The 26736-nt window shown below is 39.6% G+C and overlaps 2 protein-coding genes and 1 long non-coding RNA gene across 3 annotated transcripts; all 3 read left to right on the top strand.

Moving 5' to 3' along the window:
- Positions 1–918: 918 nt before the first annotated feature.
- Positions 919–2317, top strand: LOC149821571 (putative germin-like protein 2-1). The gene is made up of 2 exons (XM_089980825.1): positions 919–1024; positions 1755–2317. Exons 1-2 carry the CDS (start codon positions 919–921, stop codon positions 2315–2317), a joined length of 669 nt encoding a protein of 222 aa, XP_089836951.1.
- A 15762-nt stretch (positions 2318–18079) lies between these two features.
- Positions 18080–19332, top strand: LOC149821572 (uncharacterized). The gene is made up of 2 exons (XR_016426212.1): positions 18080–18247; positions 19069–19332. It is a non-coding gene; the product is annotated as an uncharacterized LOC149821572 (long non-coding RNA).
- A 369-nt stretch (positions 19333–19701) lies between these two features.
- Positions 19702–21376, top strand: LOC149821573 (putative germin-like protein 2-1; the record flags this gene model as incomplete). The annotated part of the gene is made up of 2 exons (XM_089981352.1): positions 19702–19750; positions 20681–21376. Coding segments are annotated over 2 exons (612 nt in total), but the record flags the coding sequence as incomplete, so codon positions are not given.
- Between the last annotated feature and the right edge of the window lie 5360 nt (positions 21377–26736).

Raw genomic sequence — 26736 nt, forward strand, 5'->3', positions numbered from 1 at the left:
AAATGGGCAAGTCAAATACGGTGATCATATTTTTCAAATCTCCAATCACAAGCTTTGCTCAACTGTATAAGTTTTATTTTAACACTTTTTTGTTTGTTTTTTTACGTCCAGAAGGCTCGGTCTAATTTTCAAAAAATGACTTTTGTTTTTCTTCTTTAAAAAAAGAATAATAACAGTACGTTTAAAGGAGTATTCTTGAATTTAATTTCAGCAGAATTTATCCTCACCCACTTCAGTAAACTCAGTCAAGGGTAGGTGCGAGTTGACAACTTGGTGATCAACATAAGGTTATGACATATATGGTTTCCTTGCTTGATTTTCCTCCTCATTAAACGTCAGCATCCTTTTGAAATGGGGATTGGGCATCAATTTTCACTTGATTTGGTGAGTCTTGAGTAAAATAAATTCACTTGGACAACTTCAAACCGAATGGCCCAGTCGTCAGAGTTTTAGAAATCTCGTAGTTTAGGCCTTCTCTGCGCACATATTGCATCCCCTAACAGCTGATCAGTCTTTGTGTAAGAGTATAGACTGGATTGAAGTTGAAGCTGAAGCCTTGTATTTTGCTAGGAATTGGTCAACTTGCAATGTTTGTGTTGACCGAGGCCATGAAAAGATTATAATATATATTCAAGAGTACTTGGTCATTCTAATTTCTGGAAATCTTCTATTGCTTGTCCAAAATTCAAGGAGTGGTTGGGTTGCATCAGTCAGCAAGTACTGACCTCTTCCGAGCTAAAATAAAAAATATAGAGAGCTATAACATGGGAAGGGACTACCTAGTCTTCCTTACAAACTCTATAAATAAATAACCATACATGGCACTTTGCGGAAGCATCCTCAAGAGAACCAGAAGGCTTTTGCGTCCTCTTGTACTACCTAGGTTTCTTTCTTAGCAGTAAAGACTTGGAAAGAATGATGAAGCTTACACTCTTCATCCTCCTTGCCCTCGTGGTTTCCTTCACCAATGCTTCTGATCCGAGCCAGCTACAAGACTTCTGCGTTGCTGATCCCAACAGCCCAAGTACCTCCCGAAACTTGGCATTTCACACACACATATGCATGCATGCATGCATGCACACAAAATAACATGGCCTTGCTCATCAACTGACTGACATGTCTCAAACTCGTTTGAAGTATTTTAGGACCTATAAAGATCATGACCACCAAATTTTCTGTTTGATTTACTTCCAAGCATTTGTTTAGGCCTGCTTGTTTCATGTAGTTTTCAAAGGAAATTAATTAATTTCTGAGCTGGCTTCCGTTTCCCTCCATTTCACTCCCTGGAATATGAAGCAAACATCCAAGAATCATGGTGGAAAGGGAGAGTGGATCAGGTCTTAACTGGCCTTGGACAGAAAAATGTCCAAGGTACCTGTTCATCATCAAGACGAACGTCATCCAAAGGTTGTCAAAAGGGATTGTCCCCACCTAAATGGGTCCCACAAAAATTTTGGATGCCTTTCACTTTCTAGATGAACGGCTGGGATTCGTTAAAACCAAGCAGTTTTTTTATGGTACTTGGGTGCCGTTCGTTTTTATAATGGACGGCATCCAAGGTCCCTTGAACAGTTTTCTGTCCAAGCCCCAAGGTCCCAATATTGGACCTGATCTGCACTCGTGGGATGGTCCCCAAAATCTGGCTCCAGTATCTCCACCACTTTCCTCTTTTCACGTGTAAATCCAGTATCTCGATTTTTTATAGGACCTTAATTAACTTGTTGTTGACCTTATATTGTTTTCTGCATATGCAGTTGTGGTGAACGGCAAGGTGTGCAAGAACCCTGACTTGGCCAAACCAGATGATTTCTTCTTCTACGGGCTGGACAAGCCCGGCCACACTAACAACCCACAGGGCTCCAAAGTGACCCAAGTCAACGTCCAACAGATCCCTGGGCTCAACACACTGGGTATCTCCCTGGCTCGGATCGACTTTGCTCCTAGGGGATTGAACCCACCCCACATTCACCCACGTGCAACCGAGATACTGACCGTGCTGGAAGGCACCCTCTACGTTGGGTTCGTGACCAGCAACCAAGCCAACGGCAACAACAAGCTCTTCACCAAGATACTGAACAAGGGAGATGTGTTTGTGTTCCCACAGGGGCTCATTCACTTCCAACTGAACGTGGGGGATTGCAATGCAGTGGCCATAGCTGGGCTAAGCAGCCAGAACCCAGGTGTCATCACCATTGCCAAGGCTGTCTTTGGGGCTAAGCCACCCATCTCTCATGATGTGCTGGCCAAGGCCTTCCAAGTTGACAAGAAATTGGTTGATAAATTACAGGGAGCATTCTGGATGGACAACAACTACTAATTATATATGGGGATGAACAGATTGTTTCTTAATTTTCATCGGTTTGTGTTGTCATGTATGCCGTTGTGGCAGTCTTTAAATAAATTGACGTCGACCCTATATTTAGTTACAGCATAGAAATGAGAAATAATAATTAATAAAAGGTCATGACTTTAATAAAAGGTTATGTTATACTCTCTCTCTCTCTCTCTCTCTCTCTCTCTCTCTCTCTCTCTCTCTCTCTTTGTGTGTGTGTGTGTGTGTGTGTGCGTGTGTGTGAAAATATAGTATCCAGCTAATTGGGCAGACCCATTTGCCAACCACCCATAAATCCACCAAAACAGCACTACCATGAATCAAATGAATGGCTTCTGTTAAGTGAACCAGAGCTCGTGTGCTGGACTCCTGCAATATGAGGGTCTTTATTCTTTATACCAACCAAAACCATGGGATGATCCAATCTATTGTGGGTGCCTTGAATTGAGGACCTGCTCTAATCTATGACCTGATAAAAAACTGGAGACAGTACGAATGAGGATTTTTTCTGAGGTTTGTGGTGGTAGGAGAAGGTATAGACCTGCTCTCTTTTTTTTTGTAATTTTCTCGCATTCGTTATAGGGGTTTTCTGATTTTTTTATTGAGAACCTCACTTTGAGAGACAGTTTTGGGCAAATCGGTTCCACTCATCCCCTATGTCATCCCTATCTTCGTACTCCTATATGGAATTTCACTCATGTAAGTTGTTTTGATTAAATCGGACACCATACTACAGCATTCAATTAGTGAAGATTGACATTTAAATCACCCAAAATGGCGATTCAAAAATCAATAGTTGATAAAACACAACATTTTTTTATTTAAAAAAGCATAATTTTTGTCAAAAAAAAGACCCAAGGGGGCGACCATGCTGAATCCATCTATAGGGTCCGAGTTGGTCAAAACATCTTGAATCATAAGTGTATGAGGATGGGGGATGATATAGGGGATGATTAGAACTATGTTTTGTTTTGGGTGTATTAAAGACTAAGGCTTTGAGTGCTCTTTTATAAATTCTGCCATTGTATTCCTCACATTATTAGTGTATTTTGTTGGAGTTTTCTCCCAAAATTATGCAATTATCTAACTTAAATATTTCTTGACCAAGTTTGTTTTGACTTTGACTAAGCCACCTAGCTACACTATGCTCATGGTTGTGTTTGATTTGATTTTGACTTTCTCCACTCTTCAAGATTAACTATTAGAGAACCTTATTGATTTGGCCATTATTTAATCAGTTGATTAATTAGTCATTTGGGTCATTTAAGGTATTCATACTAGTTGTTGGGCCCATTTATAGTCAAACAATTAATTGTTTGCCCTACTTTGACTTTTGACTGCACCTCAGTTTTTAAACTTTTTTAGACTTGGTCGGGTCTTATCGGTATTGTTGATTACCCTTTTCGTATGTAGTATGTGCCAAACCTATAACTCCTTCTTACTAGTTGTTGAGCCCATTTAGGAACACTAATTGCTAGTCGTTGTGCTAACTTAGGTCATTTATTTTTTACCATTGGCATTGGTTCCTAGTCACTGCGGTTTGGATCTATATAAACCCAAGTCCCACCTCTGATTTCCATCACCAGCACTCGATCTCTCCTCTCCTCCTCTTTCTCTCTCGAGCTCCTTACTTGTCTTTATCTCCCCTCTTAGTGCTCTCTATCGTGAACTTTAGACTTGACTTGGTCAATAGTCTGCCTTATTGAGCTTAGAATTTGCTTATTCGAGTCAAGAGACTATACAAGGTAGCTCGTGTTGAGTGGCTCGATCTCACTTAATGCAGGGTACGGGTTGAACTTCACGAATTGGAGAAATCTCAGTTATATCTTGAGAGTGATATTGCAAGAACACTTATTGCACCAAAAATTTAATCATAATTGGAGAAACTATGGCTTTAAAGATAGCACGTCCAATGTATGCTTTCAAGACTACCTTAGATCAAGCTCACTCAATTTTTATTCTTCCTTCGGCCATGGGCATAAGCCTAAGTGTCAAACCAAGTATATTTGAGAGCTGATCCTTCAAAACGTTGGGTGAGATTAGCAATTTCACCCACCTTTCCAACCACAAAATTCATTGCACTGTATTATAGCTCGGTACAAGTGGGACCCACAAAGGGGTAGGCAGCGCTTTATAAGATCCACTCTTCGTATATTTTGTGTCCTCTTTTCTTCTACATTTCTTTATAGCTTGCATAATGACTTCATTTCACCAGGGATAAACAAACCGAGATTCAAATACTATGATTCTGTCATAGCCCAAGTTGTAAATTTTAACATCCTCCTATTTGAGTGTGAAACTTGAGCTGCGAGGATCCAGGCAAAACCTAAACCATTCACGAACCTAGTTTCACCTCTATCATTGACCGAAAAGGGTGTTGTCATTTGATACATTGAGGAGTATTCCCACATATGATTAAAAACATAGTAAAACGCATTTGATTTGCTCTATGCTTTTTCAGAGCTTGGGTTAACTGGTCAAGTTAGGTTGGCAAAAGTTAGCTAGCTTCATGTTCCCTTGCCACCTGTAAGGATCATACTATACTTTTCTAAAATTACATCAACCTTTTTGCTAATTTCATGATTGTCCCTTACAGTGCAAGCGATTGAACCATAAGACTTGCATTTGTTCTTGACAACACTGAAACCCTGTTATTCGATTATGAGAGATGTGTTACAAAGGGCGGATGACCCTTTTTAAATAAAGGAAGCCAAAGAATGTTTAAGGACTCTGCAAGTATAGTTTGGATATTACAAGGTCTCTTGTAGTCTGGCCCTACAAGAAGTCTAGGATAAATTATAAAACTACCCTCCAAAAAAAAATTGCCATTAGTATAAGATTGCACAGAGTATTACAAGGACTCTTGTAGTTGGATCATCGCAATTAAAGAATTCATATCCAAGTAGGGAGCAAGCTCCACACTCTTCCAGCAATCTCTGACTTGGAGATTGATCTCCTTCCAACAACCTCATCTTGTAACTTCTTCCTCAAACAACCGAGAGTCTCAGTGTGATGCCTCCAACTCCTATTTATGAAGGCCTAGACAAGTTGTGCATGTCTTCCACTTCTCAACTATAACTTTCTTGGTTAGCATATATGTAAAATTTTTGCAGGTATGGATTTTTTCAAAGATAAATTGTTCATCTTCAAGAAGAGAGTGGATGAAATGATACCTTATGTCTATATGTTTCATTCTATATTAGAACTCTGCATTCTTTGCAAGATAAATTGTACTCTATCACTATGTAATTTAATTTAACCTTGATGCTTGCCCAATTCAGACAAAAAGTTTCTAAGTCATATCATCGCCTTAAATGCTTCTACCACTGCAATATATTTGACTTCTGTAGTGGACTAGAAAATTATCTTCTAAAGCTTTGAAGCCCAACTGACTGCTCCACTACCCAAGGTTAATACATAACATATAGTACTTATCCTGCTATCAAGATCACCAGCAAAATATGATTCCATGAAACCCTGTCAAAGTCCCACATCTGTAGTACCTCTCAAATATCTGTGAATCCATTTTACTGCTTCGCAATGTGTCTTGACTAGATTGTTTATAAATTGGCTGACAACTTTCACTGCATGTGCAATATTCGACCTTATGCACACTATAACGTACATAAGACTTCCAACAACTTAAGCATACGGAACTTTCTTCATATAAGCCCTCTAATATGGAGTCTTTGCACACTGTTTTTGTTAAGTCTAAAGTGAGCAGCACAAACTGCTAAAAGGCTTTGTCTTTTCCATGTTGAACCTCTATAAAATGTTCTCAATGTAATGGGCATGTGATAACTTCAGCTTCTTGTTTATTCTATCCCTGTTGATTCTCATACCAAGGATTTGTTTAGCTAGACCCAAATCCTTCATTAGAAATTCCTTTGACAACTCTGTTTTGAGGTTCTATATTTCTTACATTCTTGATCATGCAATAAGCATATCGTCTATATAGAATAGTAATATGATGTAAGAGTTGTCAAGTTTCTTAAGATAACAACAGTGGTCAGCATTGCATCTACCATAACCATGCACATACATAAATTTATCAAATTTAATATACCATTATTTGGGAGCTTGCTTCAAACCATATAGACTCTTCTTGAGTTTACATACTAAATTCTCATTTTTCTGGAGTTGTAAAACCATGTGGCTGATGCATATAAATCTTCTCCTCTAAATCATCATGGAGAAATGCAGTTTTTACATCTAGTTGCTCTATATGTAAATCTTTTAAAGCCACCAAACTCATGATAGATCTGATAGTAGTCAATTTAACAATAGGCGAAAATATTTGAGTGTAGTCTATACCTGCTTTCTGTTGAAACCCTTTTACCATTAATTTGGCTTATACCGCTTTGTGTCATCCCATTCGTCTTTCAGCCTGTAAACACTCTTTTTGTGAAGAACCGTTTTTTTTTAGGCAATTGGACCAAATCCCAAGTCTAATTTGACAACAAGGAGTTCATCTCCTCATTCATTGCCAATTTACGCTGCTATCTACCTATAAAGCTTCATTAAAACACTCTGGTTCACCATTGTCAGTCAACAGTAAATAATGTAGAGATAAAAATAACGACTAGGAGGTTTATATATTCTAGCAAATCTCCTAGTAGTAGTAGGGGTCTCTGATTCTGCAAGTACCACCCCACGAGAGGTCTCTGGTGTTGCAGGTGTCACTATGTTCTCTTTACCTTTTAAGACATTTCTCTCATGTACCTCTTCTAACTCTACATATTCTTTCTTTTCCTATTAATTTTCATATTTGTCTTTATACATAATGTTCTCATTGAATATGACATCCTTGCTTCTAATGACTTTTCGATTTCCTTCGTCTCAAAATCAATACCCAAAATCATCTTGTCTATACCCAATAAAAATACACTTCCTAGAATTAGCATCCAATTTGTTTCTGTTTTCAGAATTAATATGAACATAAGACATGCAACCAAAAAGTCTTTAGGTGTGATAGTTTTACCTCATTCCTAATCCATGCTTCCTCTGGTAGTGATCCATTTAGTGAAACTGAAGGTTCCTTGTTTATCAAATATGAAGCAGTGTTAAGCACATCTGCCCAAAACTATTTAGGCAACCCAACGTGCAACCTCATGCTCCTAGCACTTTCCATAATAGTGTGGTTCATGCGCTCAACTATATCATTATGTTGTGGTGCCCTTGAAATCATTTTCTGTCATTTGATTCCATGAGTAGCATAATATTATTCAAATTCTTTGCTATAGTACTCTCATATATTGTTGAATCTCTAATACTTTAATTTTAAACCAAATTCATTTTCAACCAAAGCTTTCTATTTTTTGAAGACATCAAATACGTCAGATTTATTTTTAATAAAATAAACCCACAACTTTCTCATAGTATCATTTTTTGAAGACATCAAATATGACTGCACCGAAACCCTGTTATTCGATTATGAGAGATATGTTACAAAGGGTGGATGACCCTCTTTAAATAGAGAAACCCAAGGAGTGTTACAAGGACTTTGCAAGTGTAGTTTGGATATTAAAAGGACTCTTGTAGTCTGACCCTATAATAAATCTACGATAAAATTATAAAACTACCCTCCAAAAAAATTACCATAAGTAGAGGATTGCACAGAGTATTACAAGGACTCTTGTAGCTGGATCATCATAAGTATAAAATTCATATCCAAGTAGGGAACAATCTCCATACTCTTCCAGCAATCTCCCACTATATGATAAAAATCACATGTATAGGGGGAAATTCGGTTGTTTAGAAGAAAATATGTATATATAGGAGGAATTTCGCATATATTTAGGAGAAAATCCCAAATATAGGATAAACTTCACATATATTTAGGAGAAAATTCGTAAATATAGAAGGAACTTCATATATATTTAGGAAGAAATCCCAAATATAGGACAAACTTCACATATATTTTGGAGAAAATCTGTAAATATAGGAAGAACTTCACATATATTTAGGAAGAAATCTGCATATATATGAGGAAATTCACATGTTTATAAGAAAATCCACATATATAAGAGGAATTTTGCATATATGAGTAAATTCGCATATTTTCTGCAAAATAGTCTCCGTTCTCATATTTGTATCATTCTAATCTGAAGTTGAAAACTTGCATTTTTATAGTCATTGGAAAGATGAGACAAGACCTATAGCTTTATTGTTTTGAGTCAGAACATAAAAGCTTTCTAAACTCTTCATTTTTTAGTTTTAAGACCGAAACAAAAACATGCTTCGCTGACTCGAACAACCAAATACTTTATCTTTCAGAGGACATTTTTTCTCAATCTCTCATCAGATCAAGGTGATCACGGTGGCGTTGGAAAGCTAACGCCTCGATCTATCTTTTTTCTTATTATTTTTTTAAATTTTTTACTCAAGTGACAAGAAAATAGCATAGAATAATAAGAATAGGCACAATCGTGGTGTTTATCTTTTATTTTAGTAACAATGCCGAGGTTTTATCTTAGAGCTCATTCATTATTTTTCAGCGAATCAAGTGTTATTGAAAATGTATTTTTGTCTAGTTACTTTGGTTTTTTTTTTGCATTTTTTTGGAATCCTTCGTTTTCTTGGTCAAAAATCTTGGATGCAATATTTGAATACATATTTGGAAGGAAATTCGTATATGTGAAGGTTAAAATGGTCTTTTTATATCTAAATATTTGTGTTTTTTGACATCGGGATCAAGAGAATTTCAAAAATTATAAGATATTTTGAGAAAACATCATTTTTACCGTACAGTACGGTCAGCATTTTTGCAATGGCTGTTTTCTCACGTAGTTAAGACAGTGATTACTAAGGCTACCAAACTGACATTTTTGGACGAAATCAATGATGTCGGCATCCTGATTAGTGGCTTTTGCTAATGGAAGAAAGGAAATTACAAAATGGGTGATTTTTGTCGAGTGAGAAACTGGGGAATATATAGGTACTTCTGGGTTCTCACATTTCTAGTGCATGGTTAGTTAAATATACGCCTTCTAAGTAAACAAAAAGTTGTCTCCGCAGATATTTCGAAAAATGAGTTGAATTCTTGAGAAATTTTATAACTCAAATGTATATAGTTTTCTTCTCAGTTATCTAAACAAATGCATGTGTTCCTATCCGTCACCTTTAAACATGGTTTGTGATTAATTAACTTAAAATTTATTCGTCTCTCTCTCTCTCTCTCTCTAGCATGTCCCACCCTTAAGTAGTAGTTTGAACAGATCAGGTACCCATCTGGGGCACCTCAATCTGATTCGTAGGACAAGGTCGCCACCCCCGCCCCGTCTAAAAATCATACCCTCCATTCCCGTCTCCATCCCGGCACGGGTTTTGATTTTAAACTCCATCCCCGCCTTTATCCCCATTTCATGTCCTTCATCCCCAGTCCAAACAGGGCGAAGCGGGGTGGGGCCCGTTTCCCCTCGGTCCACTGCCATCTCTAAAGAAGGATCGGGGACGGAGCGGGGGGAAGCGTAAGTCCATCCCCGCCTCCAACCCAGCACGGTTTTTTATTTTAGCCTCCATCCCCGTTTCATGTCCTCGATTTTCCCTGCCATCCCTACTTGATTTTCCTTCTAATTAATTGTTACCTCCATTTTCAGGTGGGGATTAGGATTTTAACTTTTAGTTGGTTTGTGAGTCTTGAGTAAAAGAAATGCAGTTGGACAACTTCCACAGGAAATAGCCCTGCCTTCAAAGTTTTAGAAATTTTGCGGTTGATTGCCCTCTCCGAGCACATGCCGAGTCTTTGGTTCAGGGTATAGACAGGGATGAACTTGGAAGGCTAGGATTTTCTAGTGGGATGTCTTTTGAAATCTTCCCATATTGCTAGGAATAGGTCAACCTGCAAGGTTTGTGATAGCTGAGTCCATGCAAAGACAATATACAGGAGTACTTGGTCATTCTAATTTCTAGAAATCTTCTATTGCTTGTCCAAAATTCAAGCAGTGGTTGGGATGTATTAGTCAGCAAGGCATGACTTAAGGACCTGTTCCAATTAAGCTAATATAAAAATATAGAGAGCTAACATGGGAAGGGAGTTGGTCTTCCTTAGAACCCCTATAAATATGCATACATGACACCTTGTGAAAGCATCCTCACGAGCACAAGAAGGCTTTCGCATCCTCTTGTACAACCTGAGCTTCTTTCTCAAGACTTGGAAAGAAAGATGAAGCTTGCAGTCTTCATCCTCCTTGCTCTCGTAGTTTCCCTCAGCGATGCTTCTGATCCCAGCCAGTTACAAGACTTCCACTATAAGAAAATAGGTTGTTAGCGACGGACGTTAGCGACGGAAAGATTCCGTCGCTAGTTAGCGACGGATTGGCGAGCGACAAATATTCGTCGCTATTATCACTGAATCTTAAGAAAGTAGCGACGGAAGATAGTCCGTCGCCTAGTCCGTCGCTAATTAGCGACGGATGTTGCGACAGATTGTTTTGTCGGTACGATCGCACCATTTACCGACGACGTTAGCGACGGAAACTAGTCCGTCGCTAACTAGCGACGGATGTGGCGACAGAATATAATCCGTCGCTATTTTCGTGAATTTGATTTTACGTTGGCTTAGCGACGGAATTAATCCGTCGCTAAGCCGTCGCTAACTTTCGAATAACCCTAATCCCAACCAGGTTTTCCTTTTCTTCTTTCGCTGCTCCTGCGCCGGTCCCGCTCCCGCCGTTCGCCGGTCCCGCTCCCGCCGTTCGCCAGTCCCGCCGTTCGCCGGTCCCACCGTCCGCCGGTCCCACCGTCCGCTGGTCCCACCGTTCGCCGCCCGGAGAAAGGTAACGCCCTCCCCCTCCCGTTTCCGGCAAGGGGTTAACCCCCTGCCGGAAAACGCAGGGGGTTAACCCCCTGCCGAAAACGGCAGGGGGTTAACCCCCTGCCGAAAACGGCAGGGGGTTAACCCCCTGCGTGCCGTTTCCGGCAGGGGGTTAACCCCCTCCCGGTTCACACAGGGGGTTAACCCCCTCCCGGTTCACACAGGGGGTTAACCCCCTGCCGTTTCCGGCAGGGGGTTAACCCCCGTTTTCACACAGGGGGTTAACCCCCTACCGTTTCTGGCAGGGGGTTAACCCCCTCCCGGTTCACATAGGGGGTTAACCCCCTGCCGTTTCCGGCAGGGGGTTAACCCCCATTTTCATGCAGAGGGTTAACCCCCTGCCGTTTCTGGCAGGGGGTTAACCTCCTCCCGGTTCACACAGGGGGTTAACCCCCTGTCGTTTCCGGCAGGGGGTTAACCCCCGTTTTGACGTAAGGGGTTAACCCCCTGCCGTTTTCGGCAGGGGGTTAACCCCCTTCCGGTTCACGCAGGGGGTTAACCCCCATTTTCACGCAGGGGGTTAACCCCCTGCCATTTCCGGCAGGGGGTTAACCCCCTCCCGGTTCACAGGGGGTTAACCCCCTCCCGTTTCCGGCAGGGGGTTAACCCCCTCCCGGTTCACAGGGGGTTAACCCCCTCCCGTTTCCGGCAGGGGGTTAACCCCCTTCCGGAAAACGGAGGGGGTTAACCCCCGCGTTTTTCGGCAGAGGGTTAACCCCCGCGTTTTCCGGAAGGGGGTTAACCCCCTGCATTTTTCGGCAGAGGACCCTTGCCCCTTGCCTTTCCGGTAGGGGGTCGACCCGGGCAGGGGGTCGACCCCCTGTCGGAACAGCAGGGGAGTCGACCCCTTGTCAGAACAGTTTTTTTTCCGTGGTGACTTCATTTTAAAAAATTGTTTTTTTGTGCAGATTTCTCAACGGAACCAACTCGTGCTCGGCCACCTGTGGTAAGTAAATGACAAAAACAATGCAAATCGGGTAAATACCCGTGGTGAGTAAGTGATGCAAACGTATCACATGTTATTTAATTTATTGAATGCAGCACTTTATTGTTCACACACTCACTTAGTTGTTGATATCTAGGACTGCTTTGTTGGAGTTCGGAGATCATGCTGAGCATGATTTTAATGTAGAAATATGGAAGTGTTCTTATTTTTGGAGTACGGAGTCCATGCTAAGCATGGTAGTAGTTAGTGAGATATTGAAGTGTGTTTGCTGCAGGTACATGTTTGCCATTTATTTGATATGAATGATTATGATGTATTGCAATATTTGATATAATTGTATCCATGCTTGCATGTAGTTACTTTCAATTTGATTTTGACTTCCATGTTAAATTTTATAATAAAAGCATGCTTCAAATGATTGTATCATGTCATTAATAGTTTGCACATGAAAATATTAAGTTATCAATGCATGCATCAAAATTCTTGTTATTGTTTGACATAGTATATTGCATGATAAATTTGATATTTTCTTCATCGTCGCATTCTGATTGTTTTTTTCTTAATTCGTTAGGATACTATTCGTAACATCATACGACAGAATGACTGCAAACCGTGAATGGATGTACCGTAGGATAGTGGACAATGAGTTATCGCATGAATATATGGATGGTGTCGATAGTTTTATTGAATTTGCAACGGCGAGTGTCAGTACGGTAGATCCCACAGGTCGGATTAGGTGTCCCTGCAAGATTTGTAAGAATAATCGATTTGTAGAACCTCATGGCGTTAGACATCACCTATACAGGAAGGGTTTTGTGAGTGATTATCAGAACTGGGCGTTTCATGGAGAAGAATTTAGAAACGATTTTGATGCACGGGTGAATGTGGTGCACGATAATCCATATACGAATTTGATATTTGATGCTGCAGGAACAGAACTGGGTTCTGCTATGAGTTCTAGTGATGTAAGAACTGTCGTAGATGAAGAATCACCAAACGATGCAGCTAGTAGATTTTATGATTTACTTAAAGATGCTGATGAGCCACTTTGGAACGGTTGTGAGAGTCACACTATCTTGTCTGCAGTTCTTCAACTAATGAATTTGAAGTCCGAGTATAATTTGAGTCAATCATGTTTTGACCGTTTGTGCATGATTGTGAAGAGTATGTTGCCTAAAGATGAGAAATTGCCACAAAATTTCTATCGTGCGAAAGTTATGGTCAACGCTCTAGGTATGGGTTACAAAAAGATTGATGCTTGTCCAAATCACTGCATGTTGTATTTCAAGGAGCAGGAAAACGACATATCATGCCCGTCATGTGGGCATCCTCGGTTCAAGCTAAAGACAAGAGGCAATGGTAGCACGAGATCAAAGGAAGTTTCATACAAGTCGCTCCGCTACTTTCCTATCACTCCTAGATTGCAGCGATTGTATATGTCTTCAAAGACAGCTAAACACATGAGATGGCATGCAAATAAAGTTCGACACGATGAAAACAAGATCACGCATCCTGTTGACGCTGAAGCTTGGAAGCACTTTGATCGTACTCATCAGAACTTCGCAATGGAAGTGCGAAATGTTAGACTCGGTCTATGTACAGATGGATTTAATCCATTTGGGGGTAGATCAACTCCATACTCATGCTGGCCAGTATTTGTAACTCCATACAACCTTCCACCAAGCTTGTGTATGAAACGTCCAAATCTTTTCTTGTCTCTGTTGATCCCTGGTCCGACCTCACCTGGCCAAAATCTTGATGTATATCTAAGGCCATTGATTGATGAATTAAAAGTACTGTGGGATGACGGTGTTACCACGTATGATGCCCACAAAAAACAAAATTTCAACATGAAGGCCGCTGTTCTATGGACAATCAGTGACTTCCCTGCATATGGTATGTTATCTGGTTGGAGCACACATGGGAGGTTGGCTTGTCCGTACTGCATGGAGGATTCCAAAGCTTTTAGATTGAGGCATGGAAGGAAGCCTTGCTGGTTTGATTGCCATCGTCGATTTCTACCCAGCGATCATCCGTTCCGACGTCAAAAGAATGCATTTACAGCAGGCACAACTGAAATGGAAGGTCCATCCTCAAGATTGTCTGGCATAGAGATTTTAAGAAGATTGCGATACTTTCCAAATGTATTAACAGATGCCCGCAGTCCTACACCCTTCCGTGGATTTGGGAAGGAACACAATTGGACGAAAAAATCTATTTTTTGGGAACTACCGTATTGGCCGACCCTATTGATACGACATAATTTGGATGTGATGCATGTAGAGAAAAATGTGTTTGATAATGTGTTCAATACAGTAATGAATATTAAAGGAAAAACGAAGGATAATCCGAAGGCCCGTATGGATTTAAAATTAATATGTAAAAGACCAGAATTGGAACTCAAAGAGTATAATGGCAAAGTACTGAAACCAAAGGCGAAGTACGTGCTCGGACCTGATCAAATAAAACATGTATGTCAATGGTTGAGACAACTGAGATTTCCAGATGGATATGTCTCTAACATTGCTCGGGCTGTGAAGATTGACGATGGACAGTTATATGGGTTGAAGAGCCATGATTGTCATATCTTTATGCAACGATTGATACCCCTAGCATTCCATGATATGTTAGACAAACCTATATGGGGGGTATTGTCTGAGTTGAGTGGATTTTTCAGAACATTGTGCGCATCGGAGGTCATTGTATCAGATGTAAAGAATCTCGAGGACTCTGTCATCACCACTGTTTGTCTGTTAGAAAAGATATTTACGCCAGCATTTTTCGATGTTATGGAACATTTGATCATACATCTGCCATATGAACTAAGGGTTGGTGGCCCTGTGCAATATCGATGGATGTACCCATTTGAAAGGTATATGTTTTTTTATATTTGTCTCTTTAATGACAGATATTTAAAATTTGAAATGTATATTCTTGTCAGATGCATGTTCGACCTAAAAAAAAAGGTTCGTAATAAAGCAAGAGTAGAAGGCTCTATTTGTGAGGCGTACACTTTAGAAGAGATTTCAAATTTCTCATCTATGTACTTCGAACCTCATATTTCAACACGTTACACATGCCCGCCCCGTAACGATGATGGAGAACAAGTAACTGTAGCTGACAAGCTGTCGATATTTCAACGACTTGGGCATGCATTTGGTAGTTGCCGATCAAGGCTATTGACAGATCGAGAGCAAGATGCAGCACACATCTATATTCTTTTTAATTGTTCAGCGATCGACCCATACATCGAGTAAGTATATGTATATGCAACTCAATTATAAATCCTTTTATGTTCTATATGTGGATACATGGCTCGGTAATATAAGTATTTGTGGTTTGCAGACGATTTGATCTGGAGTTGCAAAGCAAAGTTTCACATCTCACTAATGCAGAAGTACAAAAAGAACGTGAAACTAAGTTTGTGGAGTGGTTGAAACAGTTGGTAAAGAAGCTAACATAAATTTTGTACTTATAAACAACACTAAGTTACTTAATTGATCGTGATCACAATAATTGTTTATGTCTGTGCGTAGGTTCGCCATGGTGATGTTAAAGATCAAGGAATATGTGATTTAGAAAATGGTCCGACCAAAGTTGTGCAATGCTACAACGGGTATATCGTAAATGGTTATCGATTCCATACAAAAGACTACGGTATAAACAAATCAACGATAAATAGTGGCGTGTGTGTCAAGGGTAGCAGCTACGGTGAAAATGAACATGATTACTACGGTGTTATAGAGGAAATAATGGAGTTGACTTACTTAGGCATGAATAACAGGGTTACGGTATTCAAGTGTCATTGGTTTGATCCAACTGCAACAAGACTCGACAAAGCTTCAGGCATTGTGGAGGTGAATCATAAATCCAGGTTTGGAACATATGAACCATTCATATTAGCCTCGCAAGCTCAACAAGTTTATTATACTTCATATCCGAGTATAAAAAAGTCAGATAGAAATGAATGGTGGGCAGTTTGCAAGGTGAAATCCAAACTATACCCCGAGTATGATCAGTTACAAGAAGATGAGTTAGCTGAAGACAGTGATTACTATCAATCAGATGATGTCTGTGACTTCGCTTATGGTCACGATGTTGCGCATGATATGCATGTCATATCTCCATTGGCTGATGAAACATTCATAGAGGAATGTGATCCAAATGATGTACCAAGTGGATGGGCAAACAATGAAGAAGAAGAAGAAGAAGAAGAAGAAGAAGAAGAAGAAGAAGAAGAAGAAGAAAGTCAAACTAGTGACGAGGAAGAATTCTCAAGCTAGTGAAAAAAATCTTATACTACAAACCTCTATTTAAATGCATTGTAATACTTGATGTGAGTTGTATTGCAATACTTGGTGTGAATGATTAAAAATTTTATTTCAATGTATTGTAATACTTGATACGAATGATTCGAATGCATTGTAATTTATCTGAATGTATTATAATTTATGCAATTAACGAATGATTTGAATTAGTGCAATACTTGATGTCAATGATTTGAATTATTTGAATGCATTGCAATGCTTGATGTGAATGACTTGAATGCATTGTAATACTTGATGTGAATTATTTGAATGTATTGTATGACATATGTTATTTGTTAGAATATGGTTCGTGGAGGTTATAGTGGTCGCTCATCCAGTAGTAGCCAGGCTCAACCTTCATCTTCACGGGCTCCTGTGATAGGTATATCATATAACTAATTAGATGCTTGATTAGTTCAAATGCACATTCTGAGAACTTGGTGTGTATTTTTTTACAGATGATGTTGCGCCTGTATACGACCCACCTACACCAGTTGATCGCACAAGTCAACAGCCAACACAGGAAACAGGGTCTTCACAGGCTGGCACAAGAAGACTCATTCGAATAGTGTATATCGATAATCGACCGTAAGTATTTTGTTTTCAATTATTGCATATCTTTTAAATATTTTATATTGATATTTACTGTGTAACAATTCATGTGCAGCACGAGGTTTGAGCCACAAGAAGTAGTACGGGAGATTAGGAATTCACTTCTTCAACATCTACCAGGACCAGTTGCTCAATGGAAAGAGTACCCAAAGGAGGTATTAGACAGATTGTGGTCCTCATTCATGGTATACAGTTGTTCCTCATAGTTAATGTGTTTCATATTTAATTTATTTAAGCAATGTCTACTAACTTTCTGAAAATATTTGTAGGCTTCGAATCGCTTTGCAACTACGGTGGAAGAAAATGATGCAAGGAAGGTGTGGCAGAAGGTGGCTGCCAATCGATTTGCAGACATGCTGCACACTATGAAGACTGCAGCAAAAAAAGCATCTGGCGTAGTAGATGATCCATTACTGTGGAAGGGCCATGGTCCTATTACTATCAGGAGAGATTACTGGGATGAAATGTGCGATATGTGGGCGGGAGATGCATTTAAAAATCGCTCTGCGAAGGCTTCACAAAATCGATCGAAGATGCCCGAAGCCCATCTACACACAGGTGGATCTAAGACATTTGGGAGCCACCTAAAGAAAATGGTAACTCATCAATATATAATATTAATTTTATAAGTATAGTTGCAAATTTGTGTACTAAATCTTTTGTCATTTAACTTCGCAGGAAGCAGAAAAAGGAGGCAGTGTACCATATAAGGATGTGTTTGTAGAAACACATAAACGGAAGACCACGGGAGTCTTCGTATCAGAGAAGGCGAGAACGACAACGGTATGTATTAATTCTATTAATAATCATTGCAATATATATGCAAGTCATCATAATGTTATCATTAATTATTAATGAATACTTTAAACATTATTTTGTAGGAGGCATATGAGCAACAAATGGTAGAGCGATATGGTGAAGACGCTACTCAACATCCATCATTTGATCCTACAGCATGGGTGACTGCAGCAGGTGAACCCCAAAAAGGTCGCGTGTTCGGGTTTGGGAGTAATATGAACACTTCACCAGTTATTGGTTCTTCCAGTTACGGCTCACCAACTTCTTGCGTCGACATAAGCTCCAAGCAGCCGACTATTCTTTCCGGTGATGATGTACGCGAGATCATTAATGAATCACTGAATAACTACTTCCAATACACCGTCGCCCCCTTTCTCCGAAATGAGATCAAGGCCGCTGTTCAGGATAGGGGATCTTCGATTCCAGGTCCCTCTCAGGTATAATCACATATATAGTTTTTTTGACTATCTTAAAGCACATCTGAGCATGGTAGAATCACATATAGAGTTTTTCTAGATGCCTTAGAACACATATGAACATGCTATAATCACATATTCAATTTTTTTACTGCCTTAGCACACATATGAGCATGATAGAATCACATATATATATATTTAACTTTTTGTCTGTCTTAGAGCACATATGAGCATGATAGAATCACATATAAAGTTTTTTTGATTGCATTAGAACACATAAGCATGCTATAATCACATATTCAGTTTTTTTACTGCCTAAGAACACATATGAGCATATTATAATCACATATTCTGTTTTTTGACTGCCTTAGCACACATATGAACATGCTATAATAACATATAGAGTTTTTTAACTGCCTTAGAACACATATGAACATGTTATATATCATTTATGATAGAATCACATATAAAATTTTTGGCTTTGCCTGCCTTAGAGCACATATGAGCATGCTATATTCACATATTCAATTTTTTTACTGCCTTAGCACACATACGAGCATGATCGAATCACATATATAGTTTTTTGCTTGCCTTAAAGCACATCTGAGCATGGTAGAATCACATATAGAGTTTTTTTATATGCCTTAGAACACATATGAACATGCTATAATCACATATTCAATTTTTTGACTGCCTTAGCACACATATGAGCATGATAGAATCACATATAGAGTTTTTTATTGCCTTAGATCACACATGAGCACATGATAGAATCACATATAGTGTGTAATTTATTTCATTATATTTTGTTTATCAATACTGACTGTTCTTTTCTTGTGTAGGCTGCTAGCGATAATCAGGGTAGTGGAGCTGAAGGGACAGATAAAGACAATGAACAAGAAGACGCACAAAATCTTGGCGATGATTAGAGGACTGTGTTGAAGAAGTTCTATTTTTTTTATTTTTCCTAATTGTAATTGTTGAATTGTAAATAATTAAACTTCTTAGTTTTAAGGTGGAACGATTAATTATTATAGATACTTGTTATATGAATTTTTTTGTGTGGTTTGTTTTTTATTTACAGGAAATATAAATTGTACAGGAAATATAAATTGTACAGTTCTCCGTAATTAATTTTTAAATAAATTTTTTTTTGATTTTTTTTCGTTTTTGCGACGGATTAGCGACGGATGATTCCGTCGCTATTCATATTAATCTAGCGACGGCTTAGCGACGGAATTAAATCCGTCGCCACGCCGTGGTCGCCGTTTAGTACCGGCGGATTGGCGACGGAATATAGCGCTCGTTATTCCGTCGCAATTAGCGACGGACTTGGCGACGGAATAATTCCGTCGCCAGTTAGCGTCGAAATATTCGCGACGTAAGCATACTGTCGCCGCGTTGTCGCTAATCCGTCGCTAACATGGTTAGCGACGGATTAGCGACGGATTAGCGACGAAAGGTGGTCGTCGCTAATCTACTGCTCTGTTGTAGTGTTCTGCGTTGCTGATCCCAACAGCCCAAGTACCTCCACAAACTTGGCATTCAACACGCACACACACATGCATGCATGCACGCACGCAAAATAAAATATTGTTGCTCATTACCTGACATGTCTCTACTTGGCCCCATTGGTTTCATATAGTTTTCATAGGAAATTGATAAGATGGCATTCCCTTCCCTCCATTTCCCACCATGGATGAAATAAACATCCGAGAATCATGGTGGGAAGGTCCTGTGCTGGTTGGTATAAGTGTGCCCCACTATTTCCCACCACCTTACTCATCTTTTCATGCGTAAATCCCTTCTTGCCAAAAGCAGAGCCAATGATGGAAGAAAACTTTCATGTTAAAGTTGAGCTGGCAGAAGTTTTTGGCAATTTGTGCACTCTCCTGTGAAAGGCCGTTCCCTTCCATGGCAATGAAACAAACAACCCCACGTTTATGGAAATTTTCATGAGGCTGGAACAAGTGCAATCACATTGCACAAAATTGGTGTGCCGGCCCTCGGATTTTTACACTGACATAGACAGAGCTAAGTATGGAAGGCTGAGCCAGCGTGGCTAGGTCCCTGCGCCTGGACCAGTTTCTAAGAGTAAAAAAAAATGGTGTGTCGGCCGCTGCAGCTGGGCGCCCACCATCTTTTCCATATAGCCTGTGCGCTGTTGGACCCTGACAGCGTATGGGAGGGGGCTCAGGTGACGTGGTGCACCACTTTTCTGCAATGTGATTACACCGGGTCCAGCCTCAATTTCCATATTCTTGGGTACATCTCGATACGACCATATATCTTACTCACTGACATTCATCATCTCACTAGTAGCTCCCAACTTTGAGTAGATGTTACATTAATTTCTATAGATACTAATTGCTCAACCAATTTGAAAACTTTATTTTGAATTTTTATAGTGCCTTAAATAAATTGTTAACCTTATATTGTTTACTGCATATGCAGTTGTGGTGAACGGCAAGGTGTGCAAGAACCCTGACTTGGCCAAACCAGGTGATTTCTTCTTCTCCGGGCTGGACAAGCCCGGCCACACTAACAACCCACAGGGCTCCAAAGTGACCCAAGTCAACGTCCAACAGATCCCTGGGCTCAACACACTGGGTATCTCCCTGGCTCGGATCGACTTTGCTCCCAGGGGATTGAACCCACCCCACATTCACCCACGTGCAACCGAGATACTGACCGTGCTGGAAGGCACCCTCTACGTTGGGTTCGTGACCAGCAACCAAGCCAACGGCAACAACAAGCTCTTCACCAAGAAACTGAACAAGGGAGATGTGTTTGTGTTCCCACAGGGGCTCATTCACTTCCAACTGAACGTGGGGGATTGCAATGCGGTGGCTATAGCTGGGCTAAGCAGCCAGAACCCAGGTGTCATCACCATTGCCAAGGCTGTCTTTGGGGCTAAGCCACCCATCTCTCATGATGTGTTGGCCAAGGCCTTCCAAGTTGACAAGAAATTGGTTGATAAATTACAGGGAGCATTCTGGATGGACAACAACTACTAAGTTTGATTAATTATATATGGGGATGAATAGATTGGTACTCACATTTTCATGTGTTTGTGTTGTCATGTATGCCATTGTGGCAGTCTTTAAATAAATTGACGTCGACCCTATATTTAGTTACTGCGTAGAAATGAGAAATCAAGATTAATAAAGGTTAGGTCAGAGTCTTTGCACGCATCTCTCTCTCTCTCTCTCTCTCTCTCTCTCTCTCTCTCTCTCTCTCTCTGCGCCCATATGGTATAATATGCGGCCTAATTGGGCACACCCATTTTCCAACCACGCACAAATCCCTGTGGCTGGACTCCTGCAAGCTTGTGGCTGGACTCCTGCAAGTGGGTCAGCATATATATGGTCTTTATTCTTTGCTCCAACTAAAACCATGATGATCGGTGTGAGCTCGCTAGATAAGTTTGAATTCGGGTTCGGGCTTTAACCGACCTGATTCTGACTACACTTTGCTTTTGGACCCAAACCTGAAATGGTTTTATTCATGTTCAAATTTGGGCCTTACTCAACACGAGAGTTGTGGTCAAAAGTTGTTTGAGGCAAAATCCGAAGACAATACTCGTTGATAAAAGTAGAGAACCAAGATTCGGTGAGGAAACACCAATCAAGTTTGCATTGTTCATTCATATTTCCAATCTGAATGTTGGTACAGGTAAACTGATGAGTTTGATCACGCACCTCCACTAAATTAGCATCATGAATTAAGTCTTTGAAGTCTCGACAAGCTGAGACAATAGGCCGACACCTACTCTTGTTTGAAGGACCCCTCACTGCATTAAAATCACCAATAACAATAGAAGGCTCATGGCTCATGCCGATCCGACAGGGAGTGAACAATATGAATATATGCATCCCTCCTCTTCGGCAAATAGTTGTGTATATAAACACCATAAACACAAAATAGTTTCCCATTAGAAATGTGAAGAAAATGAGTTTGCAACCAAAAAACATGTGCATCACATGATAACAATTGGACTTGTGCTTCATCCCATAAACAGAGAATTCGATTTACCAAATGTGAATCAAGGGCACTCCAACAGAAATGAAAAACTTGAAACCTTCTTTGGAGCTTCACTAGATTTGGTGGAGAAAGCTTTCCATCAAAGAGAAAAGCCACGGCAGGTTTTTGTGTTTGTAAGAGCCTTCGAAGTTCGCTTTGAGAAGCAGGAGATCGCAACCCCAGTGTTCCAAAGCAGGTTATATGTCCCCCCCCCCGAACAGGGCAGTTAGCTACATCTCATGCTCGGGGTCCCAAAGAGCACCACGTATGTAAGCATGTGTGTCTCGTATCCCCATGTTTGTCAGCATTAATTAGCGTTGGAGTTTGATGCGATTGCAAAGACTTAAGTACCCTCTCCTCCATTGGTGCAAAAAAAAAATGACGATTCTTGAAAAGGAGTGGTTGTAAAGACTTAAGTGCCCCGAAGATGATTATTTAAGACCCAGTCTCTGCACTGCAGGATTATCTGAGAAAGAAATCTCCCCTGGAAGAGGCCATGAACATCAACCCTCTCACACACACTCTCCCTTCTATTTCTGCTTCTATGCACATCCAACAGAAGATCTTACATTGCTCCATCAAGCACCGGCTGACCAGCACATTGACTGTTATGGAGCCTGATTCAGAGTTTTTACCCTTATAAGAGGAGGGTTTGGGGGTTCATCCCAGCGTGGGTAGCATCATTCAACTAAATGAGTTGTAGATCCTGATTCAGAGTTTTTACCCTTATAGGAGAGGGGTCTGGGGGCTCCTCCTAACGTGGGTAGCATCATTCAACTTGAAGAGTTGTGGAGTCTGATTCAAAGTTTTTACCCTTACAGAAAAGGGGGGCCTAAGGGCTCCTCCCAGCGTGGTTAGCATCATTCAACTTGATGAGTTGTGGAGTCTGATTCAAAGTTTTTACCCATTCATATTTTAAGGCATTAGATCTCATGTTTGAACATCCACGCATGTGCAGTTTGCTTTCAGCATGTTCAGTTGCTTTCTAGATTATACTTTGAATTTTGGTGCATTTTAGATCTATCGATTTGTATGTAACCAGAGCTCATTTTAATCTGAATTTTTTACTGCAACTTCATGCATATGTCTTTATGCTCTCCACCAAAAATCAGATCATTATGAGTTTATTTGACTCACTTTAAAAATCGAGATTCAAAACCTGTTATTTTGCACCGTCAGGATTTTAGCAGAATCAGGACCAACTTGCGGAAGTGATTTCTCCCTAACCAGAGATGATATTTCCGATCCGTAAATAGGGTTGTTTTCTAAATTGAATCTAGTTTGTTTATACCAAATTTCAGCGATTTCTATGGTGTTTTCATACCAGTTTTGGGTCAAAAACCATAACCCTGTCACCCTGTGTCATTTTAACGACTCAGATTTTGATTCATTTTGTTTGAAGTTTATTTTCCTAATGAGAGATCATTTTTCAATTCTGTAAAACGGGTTCTCTTTGTTTATGTGTCTAGTTAATCTCTGTAAATTTTCAGAATTTTTCATGGTCAATTACTATTTCATTTTGATTAAATATCAAAACCTTATATCCAGATTTTATAAATGTTCTAATTTTGGCCCCCATATCATGACTGTTGTAGCACTTCTTCAACAAATCGTTATTTGATTGGCATTATTCTTCAGCAAATTATTGTTATGATTTTTTTGGGTCTCTAATGAGTCCCTACTATGATTTGTAGTATTTTTTGGTCTCCAACGAGCCTCACAATGATTTATAGTGTTGTCCGGTCTTTTAACTACACTACAACAAAGCAGTAGATTAGCGACGATCACATTCCGTCGCTAATCCGTCGCTAACATGGTTAGCGACGGATTAGCGACAACGAGGCGACAGTATGCTTACGTCGCGAATATTTCGACGCTAACTGGCGACGGAATTATTTCGTCGCCAGGTCTGTCGCTAATTGCGACGGAATAACGAGCGCTATATTCTGTCGCCAATCCGCCGGTACTAAACGGCGACCACGGCTTGGCGACGGATTTACTTCCGTCGCTATGCCGTCGCTAGATTAATATGAATAGCGACGGATGGTTCCGTCGCAAACACGAAAAAAAATTTAAAAAAATTATTTGAAAATTAAATACCGAGCAATTTCTATTTCCTGTACAATTTATATTGTCTGTAAATAAAAAACAAACCACACAAAAAAATTCATATAACAAGAATCTACAACAATTAATCGTTCCACCTTAAAATTAAGAAGTTTAATTATTTACAATTCAACAATTACAATTAGGAAACATAAAAAAAATAGAACTTCTTCAACACAGTCCTCCAATCATCGCCAAGATTTTGTGCGTCTTCTTGTTCATTGTCTTTATCTGTCCCTTCAGCTCCACTACGCTGATTATCGCTAGCAGCCTACACAAGAAAAGAACAGTCAGTATTGATAAACAAAATATAATGAAATAAATTACACACTATATGTGATTCTATCATGTGCACATGTGTGATCTAAGGCAATAAAAAAACTCTATATGTGATTCTATCATGCTCATATGTGCTCTAAGGTAGACAAAAAGTTATATATATATATATATATATATATATATATATATATATATATATATATATATATATATATATGTGATTCTATCATGCTCATATGTGTGCTAAGGCAGTCAAAAAATTGAATATGTGATTGTAGCATGTTCATATGTGTTCTAAGGCATCTAGAAAAACTCTATATGTGATTCTACCATGCTCAGATGTGCTTTAAGGCAGGAAAAAAACTATATATGTGATTCGATCATGCTCGTATGTATGCTAAGGCAGTAAAAAAATTGAATATGTGAATATAGCATGCTCATATGTGCTCTAAGGCAGGCAAAGCAAAAAAATTTATATGTGATTCTATCATAAATGATATATAACATGTTCATATGTGTTCTAAGGCAGTAAAAAAACTCTATATGTTATTATAGCATGCTCATATGTGTGTTAAGGCAGTCAAAAAACTGAATATGTGATTATAATATGCTCATATGTGTTCTTAGGCAGTCAAAAAACTATATATGTGATTCTAGCATGCTCATATGTGTTCTAATGCAGTCAAAAAAACTTTATATGTGATTCTATCATGCTCATATGTGTTCTTAGGCAGGCAAAAAAACTTTATATGTGATTATAGCATGCTCATATGTGCTCTAATGCAATAAAAAACTCTATATGTTATTATAGCATGCTCATATGTGCTCTAAGGCAGTCAAAAAACTGAATATGTGATTATAACATGCTCATATTTGTTTTTAGGCAGGCAAAAAGTTATATATGTGATTCGATTATGCTCATATGTGTTCTAAGGCAGACAAAAAACTGAATATGTGATTATACCTGAGAGGGACCTAGAATCGAAGATCCCCTATCCTGAACAGCGGCCTTGATCTCATTTCGGAGAAAGGGGGCGACGGTGTATTGGAAGTAGTTATTCAATGATTCATTAATGATCTCGCGTACATCATCACTAGAAAGAATAGTCGGCTGCTTGGAGCTTATGTCGGCGCAAGAAGTCGGTGAGCCGTAACTGGAAGAACCAATAACTGGTGAAGTGTTCATATTACTCCCAAACCCGAACACGCGACCTTTTTTGGGTTCACCTGCTGCAGTCACCCATGCTGTAGGATCAAATGATGGATGTTGAGTAGTGTCATCGCTATATCGCTCTACCATCTGTTGCTCATATGCCTCCTACAAAATAATGTTTAAAGTATTCATTAATAATTAATGATAACATTATGATAACTTGCATATATATTGCAACGATTATTAATAGAATTAATACATACCGTTGTCGTTCCCGCCTTCTCTGATACGAAGACTCCCGTGGTCTTCCGTTTATGTGTTTCTACAAACACATCTTTATATGGTACACTGCCTCCTTTTTCTGCTTCCTGCGAAGTTAAATGACAAAAGATTTAGTACACAGGTTTGCAACAATACTTATAAAATTAATATTATATATTGATGAGTTACCATTTTCTTTAAGTGGCTCCCAAATGTCTTAGATCCACCTGTGTGTAGATGGGCTTCGGGCATCTTCGATCGATTTTGTGCAGCCTTCGCAGAGCGATTTCTAAATGCATCTCCCGCCCACTTATCACACATTTCATCCCAGTAATCTCTCCTGATAGTAATAGGACCATGGCCCTTCCACAGTAATGGATCATCTACTACGCCAGATGTTTTTTTTGCTGCAGTCTTCATAGTGTGCAGCATGTCTGCAAATCGATTGGCAGTCACCTTCTGCCACACCTTCCTTGCATCATTTTCTTCCACCGTAGTTGCGAAGCGATTCGAAGCCTACAAATATTTTCAGTCATTCTGTAGACATTGCTTAAATAAATTAACTATGAAACACATTAACTATGAGGAACAACTGTATACCATGAATGAGGACCACAATCTGTCTAACACCTCCTTTGGGTACTCTTTCCATTGAGCAACTGGTCCTGGTAGATGTTGAAGAAGTGAA

Source organism: Nuphar pumila, chromosome 11 (assembly GCF_984573655.1).
Source record: "Nuphar pumila chromosome 11, dmNupPumi1.hap1.1, whole genome shotgun sequence".
NCBI lineage: Eukaryota > Viridiplantae > Streptophyta > Magnoliopsida > Nymphaeales > Nymphaeaceae > Nuphar > Nuphar pumila.